Raw genomic sequence first — 12,137 nt, 5'->3', positions numbered from 1 at the left:
TTTCGTGTAACAGTGAACATATGATAACACAGCACTGTTTAATGCAAACACTTTCAGTTTATAAGTACTTTTTGGTCACCAAATCACCACCGCGAGTCGTCTGCCAGCCTGACGACGCCACTTTTCTCATGCTGGGGCTGAATCTCAAACAGCTCCCTGCTCCCTACATAGTGCACTACGTAGGAATCTAAATACTGACTCCTGCAGCCCAACAGAGCAAAATATCGCTAAAATGGTCATTTGGGACTCATCCACATTCATACTCAACAAGCACTTCATTATTCGACAGCAGAAGCTAGAATTTCTAAACTTAATGTTACACAGCTCACTATTTAGCTAGGGAGTATGAAGCCGTTTGGGACTCAGCCTGGGTTTGACGCTAATTCTGACTGAAACTCGGACATTTGAAGCGTGTGAGACATTCAGGTGACGTTCTTTAGACTTTTATTTTGCCGTTTTTCAGTGAATCATATCCTGAGTACTTTAATTCAGGCCTGTGATATTAATGTTAGAGTTGTTTAGCATGTTTGCTCTCTTTTAGCCTGTTAGCTAGCTGACCAGCCTAGTTCTAGTAAAGAAAATAAGTTTTCAGCCCCTCAGTTTAAACAAAAACAGGTTCTTACTTCATCAGTTCACTCAGTGCTTCGTGTGATCAGCATTAGAGTCAAAGATTCATCCATTAACAGCAGAAGGGTTTTTCGTGCCGTGGTGCAGTGATACAGGGTTCAGTTGCTGTGAGGCGTCATAGGAGTGGTATATCGTGGATTTACAACGGCTTTGAACGCAGCTCAGCCAATCAGAACCACAGTTTTGATTAGCAGATTGGGATCAGTGTCATTTGTTTTTTCAGCTGACACACACTGGCTCTATCAAGTCAAGCATATGATCACTTAAAGGCCTCAATAATTGGTAGCGTCACTTAGAAATCTGTCCAAAATCACACCCCTCACCCTGCTATGGGTTATCGTCTGTCTTTGTTGTATGTAGGGTAGTTTTCCATGCTAAGTGTTGTTTAGACGTGTTTAAGGCTGAAAATCTGTGTGTTTGTTGTGTGCAGAGCCTGGAGTGGTGAGAAACCTAGTGTTCCTCCAAAGGCCGACGAAGGTCACGGCTCTACAGGGCAAAGACGCTGTTCTGGAATGTTCCGCCTCTGGCTACCCCACCCCCTCCTTCTACTGGATGAGGGGCAACGAGATGATCCAGAGCAGGTGAACCACACTGAGATCTTCATCCAATATTTATTATGTAGTTTTTTCCCTTCGGCCTGTTCATCCTTAGTACATATGCTGCTGTTTGAAATTCAGGAATCAATGTTTTATTAATAATTTAAAACTTGAAGACAGATCTATAAAATGATTTCTAATATGATATTAGTATTACAGATTTCAGTTAGCATGATGTTAAACAGATGTGTCCAGAATGATAAACAGAGCTACAGATAATGAAATCGTATAAAATTGAAATGATCATCCAGAATGGCTAGTTATTTAAAATTGAAGCGGATAACTTGACAATAAATGGCTATAAATGGACAATTACAATGTTATTTATTTGATAAAAACTTCTTAATCCTAAAAATACCCTTTAAGGCCCAACAGCACATGCACATTGGGCAACGTCGTTCAGCATAGTTTCGCTTCGCAAGCGCAGCTATCGCCACCTAGTGACAGCGTCAACAAACATCAAGCTTATATCACACTCTACTCTCATAGATTTAATAGAATCAACATATTTCAGAGAAATTATCATGTAACTCCTCACCAGGTCACTGTTTTCAAGCTAAAAATACTGACTTGACTTTCAACATTAGCTGGGAAAGTTTGGGTGGCCCTGGTCAGATGACATGTTGTGCTGATTTTCGAAGTGAAAAAGTTAACATATCCTCTACAGAAAGCAAACTTAAATAGGGAATTTTTGATTTATTTATTTGATACAACATATGACTTGATCATTTGAGGGAACATGCTGGAAAAAGTGAAGTATAAAAAATATCGCTGTTGTCGGAAGAAAACCTCGTATCTCCATTTTTGCTGTTTTTCAGTTTATGCCTGTTGCTCTTTACATTGTGTGTAAATTTCATGATGAATGGACCAAAAGAAACAACTCAAAATGACTTGGAAAAACGTCTGGTTCCTTTGACTTACATTAAAAGTAAAGTAGGTTTTTTCCTTCTCCTGTAAAGTTACCATTTTGGAGATACGAGGTTTTGTCCCATCAACAGCGATATACTATGCCATAACTTTTGCACAGGGCACGTTTTATGTTTTAATTTCTCCTCAATATGTTAAATTTAGCAATGACTGTTATTCTAGGGTTTAATTTAATGCAGTAATAGCAAAATACTGAGAGGAGCTCACGGTAATTGAAGAGTGCCGGAAGTCACCTTCATTAAAAACAATGGTTTCACATGTTCGGACAGTGTGCTGTGGCCTTTAGTGTCTACTTTGTATTACGTTCCACATTAAATAAGTTAATTCTGAATAAAAACAACCCAAAAGTGTTAATACGACAAGTGATTCCAAACGTCTTCCTTTGATTGACACACCTGTTAACCCAGGATTCTGTCTTTCTTTCTCTCTTTTTCTCAGATCGAGAAAGTACTCGCTGCTGGGCGGCAGCAACCTCCTGATCAGCAGCGTGACGGACGACGATTCCGGCACCTACAGCTGCGTAGCGTACAACAAAAATGAAAACATCACCTCTTCCTGCGAACTCTCCATACTAGGTAAGTCCCCAGGTCACCTTTTCTGTTGCTGAATGTCTTGAAGCAAAAATTCAGCAAAAATATACATGATTTTTTTCACTTTCTTCAAATGTAGTCAGTCGCATTTGGTGTCACCTCAAACTGTGCTGAGCTGTAACGTAAGTAGTGCAGTATTCCACACAGTGCTTCAGCACTTTTCACGTATTAGTAGCTGTTGCAAAAATACTCAGCAGTATAGCATGTGATAATTGCTCTGCCTAGCAACCAAAATACATTTTGATTGGTCATATTTGAGCCAATACTTTTAAAGAAATAAGACAAATACTTAATCTGTGTCATCAGTTAGTGCCGTCAGTATTCTGTATACCAGCTTCCACAGAAGGAGCAGTTTTCCATACAGTCATTTTATGTGAAGTGTTATAAAATCTAATTGCATAAAAATAGCCATTTACTGATTATATGTTCTTAAATACTTAATTAATATAAACACTGTATGCAATCAAAGAGGCTACCATGGAAAAAAGCCTAGTATAGTGAGTCAGTGGTGTGAAGCCACACAGCTGCAAGGAGTCTGCTAAGGTAATTAACAACTCAGTATTAAATATACTGTGTTTCATGGTGACAATCTATTGTTTAATATTCGTTTAAGTGTTAAATATGATGTTTAAACATGCTAAAATGCATTTTAACTTGCTGTGAAATTTTTCATCACACCATTCACATTACATTTCACATCCCTGTTTTTCCCCACCCGCCATTTTCGGGTCGCACTGTGGGGGAGGTGGTCACTATTTACACAGATTTTATGTCCAAACTCAGCTTAGATGGTATTGCCAACCGTTTTCATGGAAACAAGGATATATGACAATGTCTTAGATGTATCATTGATAAATGACAAGAAAGTGCTTTTTATTACACAAATAGGAAACGTTGCAATTGTACGGAATACTGTGCTCTTACGTTAATCTGAAATAGACTTGCTTGTGTGGCTTCTAACACAGTATGACATAGTAGGAAGCTACATAGCATAGCTTAAAACAATGACATAGCTACCACTGTTGTCAGAAGAAAATCTCGTATCTCCAAAATAGTAGCTTTACAGGAGAAGGAAAAAACCTACTTTACTTTTAATGTAAGTCAATGGAACCAGACTTTTTTCCAAGTCATTTTGGGCCGTTTCTTTAGGTCCATTCTTCTTGAAATTCACACACAATGTAAAGGGCATAAACAGGCATTTTCAAATTAGGGAGATGCGAGGATTTCTTCCGACAACAGCGATATATATATATATATATATATATATATATATATATAATTGTATATTGCACCGTTCCAATATACAGTTTTTGTACAGTAGTATAAGTTGTGCACTTTTCCATATGTGCAGTATGTGAGTCTGAGGTACATAAATGAGATGCTGGGTACACAGAGGATAGAATACTGATATATAGATATTCTAGATCACAAGATATGGATAGAAGATGTGCAAGATGTCAGTGTATATGTGCAGGTATAGTTTGGCTAGGTAGAAGCTCCAGATCAGAGTGAGTCTGTTTGAGGTGTGGATGTGGTGTAGATTGTCTATGGAGATTCATCATGATGATTCAGAAGTGTAGCGACAGGCCCATAGACCGATACAACAGCAGTACTGGCTAGAATCAGTCCTAGAACAGCTGATAAACCATTAGAATTCCTTACACCGTAACATCTACCCATCAGCAAAACACTGTTAAAAATACCTGAATGAAAAATAATAATAATAATAATAACTATTAAAAATAGTGACTACTGGACAGAAACCAAGAGAAACTTTTAACAGCTTCTATGTTATATATATAAATATTTTTAGCAGTATTTTGGGTAGTTGCTGAGCAGCTATTACATGCTAGCTACTTTAGCCTCATAGCTCCAGTGAAAAACAAAGAAGCAAACTTCAGACAGCCGGCATGTCTTGGCTAATCGACCACATAAATTCGCCAGATTATTCCTTTCAGCTTTATCGCCACACATTCCAGGTTGCTCTGTAGCTCCTAAGGACCAGCCAAGCACTGCTTTAGCTTCACACTGCTAGCCAACTGGGCCCTGAGTGAGGCGAGCAGCCTTGGCAGGCTGATCTCAGATCAGCTCCATGCGGCCCTCGAGGGACTCCAGGAAGCTGCAGGCTGACGACGTGAACTTGTTAGCATTACTCTAGAGGAAAACATTCTCTCGCCGCGGCTTTTTAAAGGCCATCGACGCCGTCTTTGATAAAATACTCACCGCGGGTTGTTTTGCATCAGCGATATTGACACCGGCAGCGAGTGCCGAAACTACCAGCCTCCTTAGCGGCTCTCATTAGCGCGCTACATTGCCTCGCCTTACACTGTTTCTCTGCCTTTTTTGTGTACATTAGTTGGCTGGTGGCCAGTGCTTTGAGAAGGTGGATGTTAGGAAGTATTTAAAGGTAAGGGGGCTTGTAAGGATGGCCCTGGCCTTTCTTTAGCAGGCTGGCTGCTAGAATAGCCATAGCTTGTGATGGGAGGATTTGATCATGATCCCTCATGTTCATCCAGTTGATCTATTCATGCTGTGTCCACAAATGCATTCTTTGGAGCTGTTGCTAGCTTTACAGGATACTGGCATCAATATAATTATAGATTATAGTGCTCCACTCACTGCACTGTCAAAATACCTGTGAATACTGTGCATTATTGATATCAAAGGATAGGTGTTTTGTATGTGTATGAAAGGTTAAACTGTTAGGGTAGATCAGACGTAGCTCCTTTGTTTTTCCATTGGAACCTGCCTCGGTTTATCTAGGAGGTAGGGAGAGAGAGACTATACATTCCTAAAAAAGATGATTCTTCAGGGCTTCTTTAGTAAAGAAAATGGTTCTGTAAAGCATCATGAACACTTGAGGACCCACTGCATGATTAAAGGTTTCTTTGCATCATGAAAAGGTTCTGCAGATTGATGGCAAAGTTGCTGTGGATGGTTCTATACAGAACCTTTTTGAAAAAAGGGTTCTATGTAGCAGCCAAAAGAGCTCTTCTATTGTTACAAGTGTTGTAAGTATTGTAATAAAGTAAGTATTCACTCAGACGAACCAAACAAAGCTAATTAGCGTTCTAGCAAATGGAAAGGGAGTGCTATATACTTATAATTACACTCACTGGCCACATTATTAGAAACACATAACTTCTACTTGCTGACCACTTTATTAGAAACACCAGCCTCATAGTTCCACTTGCTGGACACTTTATTAGAAACACCTAAATTGTAGTTCCACTCATTGGCCACTTTATTAGAAACATCCACCTTGTACTTCCACTCACTGGCCACTTTATTAGAAACACCAACCTTGTACTTCCACTCACTGGCCACTTTATTAGAAACACCTACCTGGTGCTTCCACTCGCTGGCCACTTTATTAGAAACATCTACCTCGTACTTCCACTCACTGGCCACTTTATTAGAAACACCTGCCTCGTACTTCCACTCGCTGGCCACTTTATTAGAAACACCTACCTCGTACTTCCACTCACTGGCCACTTTATTAGAAACACCTGCCTCATACTTCCACTCGCTGGCCACTTTATTGGAAACACCCATCTTGTACTTCCACTCACAGGCCACTTTACTAGAAACACCTACCTTGTGCTTCCACTCACTGGCCACTTTATTAGAAACACCTACCTTGTGCTTCCACTGGCTGGCCACTTTATTAGAAACACCTGCCTCATACTTCCACTCACTGGCCACTTTATTAGAAACACCTACTGGTGCTTCCACTCACTGGCCACTTTATTAGAAACACCCACCTTGTGCTTTCACTGGCTGGCCACTTTATTAGAAACACCTGCCTTGTACTTCCACTCACTGGCCACTTTATTAGAAACACCTGCCTTGTACTTCCACTCGCTGGCCACTTTATTGGAAACACCTACCTTGTACTTCCACTCACTGGCCACTTTATTAGAAATATCTAACTTGTGAAAACAATTCACAGCTCTTCACAAAGACAGCCGTGCCAAGATAAAATGGGACAACTTCACCCTTCTTGTTATCAAAAAAATGTGTGCTTGCTCATGAAGAAAATCCTGTTGTGGTTTTGTAAATCCTGCACATTTCCAGCCAGATATATTCAAAGTTATTCAAGAACAAATGCATAACTCAACTAAAGGGCCTCCAAAACAGGTGGAAAAAGCATTTAACGTCCATTAATGACCATATCTCATATTAGTTTAGATGGGTTTTTGTAAATATTCTGTAAAGCTTGTCGTCCTGCATAGCAACAGTTGCTACCATAGAACACATTTGTAGGTGGAGTTTGGAAAGATCAACTGCTGTTTGAAGCCAGCAGTGAGTCAGCGCCTTGACTCTGATCTTAAAGGGTATCCATGTTATATTGACACGAGTGCCAATATATCTGTGTTAGAACGCATTTTTCAAAATATCCACCGTTTATCTACTATTGTGACATTGTTTCCTGTATAGAGGGTCATGACCTTTAGTTTGACATATATTGACTTGACGCTGGACTTTTATTCCATTTGAAATGTCAAATTTGATTCAATAAGAACAGCTTTAGCTTTAGACAACCTGTTTCATCATCAACCAGTGGAATATTCTTTATTTTACTTTGTTTTTTTTTTTTTTATATCCATCCATGCCTTCATTCCAGCTCAGTAATCCATAAAGTCTTCCAAAAAAACTCAGATTAATATGAACAGCATGAGCAGCTGGAAACATCTGTTCTGAAAAGAGATTAGAGTTGGCGTGAGGTAGCTGGTGTTTCCATTTAGAGCTGTGAGAGGATTGCTGCTGCTTTGACAAGAGTACGCATAGCTTCAGAAAGGTCACCGGCGTGACATCAAAAGACAGCAAATGGCTCGGTGCACGCTGCTTTAAAAAAATTGCTGTTGTTATATCTGCATGTGCTCCAGCTTTCTGACCACATGCTCCCAGAACATTCTGCGCTTTATTTTCACAAAGGATTGTTTTTCTTTTAGAAAGGAGCATTTTTAATGTTCTAAAGATTTTATCAGAGTGCCCCATACAGCTGAACGATAATGGGGAGAAAAGTCACACTGGGATGTTTTGGCTTTTTTTCTTATAAGTATTGCAATATTGCAATAAAATAAGTATTCTGCCAGATGGAAAATATTAAAGGAAATATAAAGGATGTACTACATACTTGTACTTCCACTTGCTGGTCACTTTATTAGAAACACCCACCTTGTACTTCCACTTGCTGGCCACTTTATTAGAAACACCCACCTTGTACTTCCACTTGCTGGCCACTTTATTAGAAACACCCACCTTGTACTTCCACTTGCTGGCCACTTTATTAGAAACACCCACCTTGTACTTCCACTCGCTGGCCACTTTATCAGAAACACCTACCTTGTACTTCCACTCACTGGCCACTTTATTAGAAACACCCACCTTGTACTTCCACTTGCTGGCCACTTTATTAGAAACACCCACCTTGTACTTTCACTTGCTGGCCACTTTATTAGAAACACCCACCTTGTACTTCCACTCGCTGGCCACTTTATCAGAAACACCTACCTTGTACTTCCACTCGCTGGCCACTTTATTAGAAACACCCACCTTGTACTTCTACTCGCTGGCCACTTTATCAGAAACACCTACGCTGGCCACTTTATTAGAAACACCTGCCTTGTACTTCCACTGGCTGGCCACTTTGTCGGAAACACCTACCTTGTCCTTTCACTCACTGGCCACTTTATTAGAAACACCCACCTTCTAATTTTATTCACTGGCCACTTTATTAGAAACACCTACCTTCTAATTTTATTCACTGGCCACTTTATTAGAAACACCTACCTTGTATTTCCAAACACTGGTCATTTTATTAGAAACACCTACCTTGTACTTTCACTTGCTGGCCACTTTATTAGAAACACCCACCTTGCAATTTTACTCACTGGCCACTTTATTAGAAACACCTACTTTTTACTCCCACTCACCGTTTAATGAACTCCACCACTCTTACACGTCCACTATATAGATCAGAAAACGACCAATGATATATTAAGAGGCAGGTGTAGTTCATTAAGTGGTCAGTAAGTGGTAGTACAGCGTACTAATATCAGAACCACTGTTGTTCTGGTATCGCTGCTTGGTTGAGAGGGCCCCACCACCCAAATAACTCTAGCCAAGAGTGAAGAACTCTGTGGTCATAAATTGATCACTGATAGCTAACATAGACTGCATTAACAGATAAGCTACAGTCTCTAACTGTACTCCAGCAGGGTGGAGGGGTTTCTGATAAAGTGTCCATCACATTAGAGAACCCTTGATGTGGTGTGGTTAAGCGTCGGCCTGCACTATTTAGGAGCAAAAACGTTCATGTTTGTTCATCTTGTGAATGCCTTGATTCCCTGAAGAACACCTCTGATTGGTCAGGATGGTCCTCACCCAATAAAACATTGAGTTATGAGCTAAAGGAAGGATGTTGCGCACAGCTGAGATAATAGTCTCAGCAAAGGCCAACAACAATTAACGAGTTAAATACTGTGTAATACTCAGTGTCACTTTTGGTCAGTGAGTACCCCCAATTTCACTTTCAGTCTGAAGAAGAGCACCGAGAGGCTGATTATACGATTATGCACCATTTCAATAGAGATTTAGATGGATATTTGTTATCCTCTTAGTCTACACCGTCCTCTTCAGCTATGTCTTTTGGCCGCAGTTCTACCTGGGTGGGTTGGAGAGATCGTCTTTGACTAACACTGCGGCACTCTTTTTAATCTGGTACGTGCATGGGATTTTCAATTCCCTGTTCCTTTTCAATTAAGCGTTCCAAATCTCGTTAGTTTTGCTTTGCAGGGGGTTTTCTGGCAGAGGCCTTTTATTCCAATTAATCCAATTATCCACAGACGGCAGGATGTTGAGAATATGTTACAGGACCTGCTTTTTTTTCCAAAAAACAAACATGAAAATCTTATTAAATGCGTATTAAAGCGTGCCGTATGTGTACAGATTATGCTAATTTCACCCCAGAAGCACCTGGTGATATAAGCGATACTGGACATATAATGGACCAGCTTTGGTGGTTGTCCATCTCCCTACAGCACTTAGAAAATTCTAGCATCAACTGGAAAGCCTTGAAAGTCTTGCATGGGAAAACGTCCCCAATCAGGAAGGGTGGGAGAGGGAGGAGGAATATGATTTTACTGGCTAATATGTTTTCCCACCCGCTGGTGCATCAAAAATCAGGGAAACACTTTATGATCACGATGGTGATAAGAAGTCTATTATCTCTAATCAACTAATGCAGTATTTTGAGTTATTCATCATTAATTCATATATTAATGTCACTTTGTAAGACACATATTAACCATTGCCTGATTGCTGTTCACAAATAACAGCCCCTAACCTAAAGAGATGTCAGTGTCCTGTTCCTGGCTCCACCCTCTCTTGTCTCCTCCCATTTAGCCCCGCCTCATCATTAGTGTGTAGTTTGTTACCCCGCTTTCCCAGGTGGTTGCTATTCTTGACTTTGGTATAAGTAGCTCTCCTGTTTCAATTCATCTTCGTCTGCTTCATGTTTTATTTGCAAGGTTTATTTTTGCCTTAGGTTTAATAAAATCATCATGCATACATCATCAAAGGTGGTCTTCTGACACAAATGGAGGCATGAATGCAGGATGGATAAGAGTGTTTATTGTTTATTCTAGTGAAAGGAAGGTGGTACATGTCTTAAGTAACAAGAGGCCATATGTTACTGTGATTTTATCATGGGAGGGGTGTTCTTAGGCAGAGTAAAACTCCCTTCCTGTGATAAAATCACTGTAATGCACGGCCTCAAGTGGCTTATTGCTTTTATAAAAGGGTGGCCAACATAAAATATGATAAAATACACAATTTCTCAGAAAATATTTAAAGTTATCATTAATAATAATCGACATGAACAAGTGCAGCCCAACGGTGCAAAATATAGTTAAGAAACAGTCATTTGAGCCACATCCATACTAGATAAGTGATGCACTGTTTGGCTGTAGAGGCTAGAATTTCTAAACTTTCATAGCTAGAACACTATTTAGGAAGAACAGAGCCGTTTGGGATTCAGCCTGGGTTTGACGCAACTTCTGACTGAAACATGGACATTTAAAGTGTGTAAAACATTCAAGTGATTTACAGTGAATCACACTGTAAGTGCTTTAATTCAAGCCCGTGATATTAATGATGGAGTTGGTTAGGCTGTTGGCTCTTTTAGCCTGTTAGCTAGCTGACCAGCCTGGTTCTAGATAAGAACATAAGTTCCCAGCCCCTCAGTTTAAACAAGAAACAGGTTCCCACTTCATCAATATACTCTGGTGGTCCCTGTGAGCAGCATGAGAGTCATAGATTATTCCATTAACAGCACATGGGTTTTTTCGTGCCGTGGCGCAGTGATACAGGGTTCAGTGGCTGTGAGGCGGTCATAGGTGTGCACATATCGTGGATTTTGGCTCGGCCAATCAAATAGTTTATAAAGATATCAATATAAGCTCAATTGTTTTCGCTTTAGATCATGGGTTGCAGAAGTGTTGCAGAAAGTTACATACAATTTCTGCATAATCTGAAAAACGTGACCTAGAAAACCTACCGTTTTTGAACGTTTACCAAATCATTTGAAAGCCTAAAGTCTTTAGCTTTCTTTTCATTGGGGTTTACAAAAGACACATTATATTCGCAGCCAAGATTATTACTGTTGTAAATATGGATATTCACATAATATATTCAATAATAGTGAAACAATACATTTTTTTTACTTTGTTCAACTTGAATTGTAAAGTGATAAACATGTTAATGTAGACATGTAGATGGAAATAATATTATGTACCAATAATGATTAATTTCCTGATTAGTTCATGATTTCAACAGCTTGAGCTACTTGCTTGAGCTCGAGGCTCTGAAGTTTATCCTCAAGGGAAGCCCTCAGCTTTTAGAGGCTGGTCACTGACAGCATTACGCTAGCACGACAAGCTCTCTCACTCAGAGAGATTACAGCAAAAGCCAGTCATTTATGATGTCTAACCTGTGTCCATTGATCTACACCACCCCGCCACCGCCACGCCACACACACATACCTCCAGTTGAGCACTGTCGCCACACTGTAACAGTTTTTCAAGTGAAGAAACAGCATGTGAATGCTAACTTTACAGGAGAAGGAAAAAACCCACTTTACTTTTAATGTAAGTCAATGGAACCAGAATTTTTTCCAGAACATTTTGGGCCATTTCCTTTGGTCTATTCATCATGAAATTTACATACAATGTAAAGAGCAACAAGCATTTTCAAATTATGTCAAAAACAGAAAAACGACAAAAATGTAGACGAAACTAGGTTTTGTTCCAACAGCAGCGATGCGTTGTGTTTTAGATGTTGGCATGCCGATCAACCAGCATGACCATGCTGGGTGATCAGCTAAACCAGCACC

At 39.9% G+C, this 12,137-nt stretch overlaps 1 protein-coding gene across 1 annotated transcript in view; it reads left to right on the top strand.

Moving 5' to 3' along the window:
• dcc (DCC netrin 1 receptor) overlaps positions 1-12,137 on the top strand; it is a 400,188-nt gene that overhangs the window by 184,681 nt on the left and 203,370 nt on the right. The window contains exons 4-5 of the mRNA XM_036580725.1: positions 1,058-1,208; positions 2,589-2,725. Coding sequence (XP_036436618.1) covers positions 1,058-1,208; positions 2,589-2,725 — 288 coding nt within the window. The remainder of the gene's footprint in view (positions 1-1,057; positions 1,209-2,588; positions 2,726-12,137) is intronic.

This window comes from Colossoma macropomum, unplaced genomic scaffold (assembly GCF_904425465.1).
Source record: "Colossoma macropomum unplaced genomic scaffold, Colossoma_macropomum, whole genome shotgun sequence".
NCBI lineage: Eukaryota > Metazoa > Chordata > Actinopteri > Characiformes > Serrasalmidae > Colossoma > Colossoma macropomum.
This window is presented reverse-complemented; position numbering and strand designations above follow the sequence as displayed.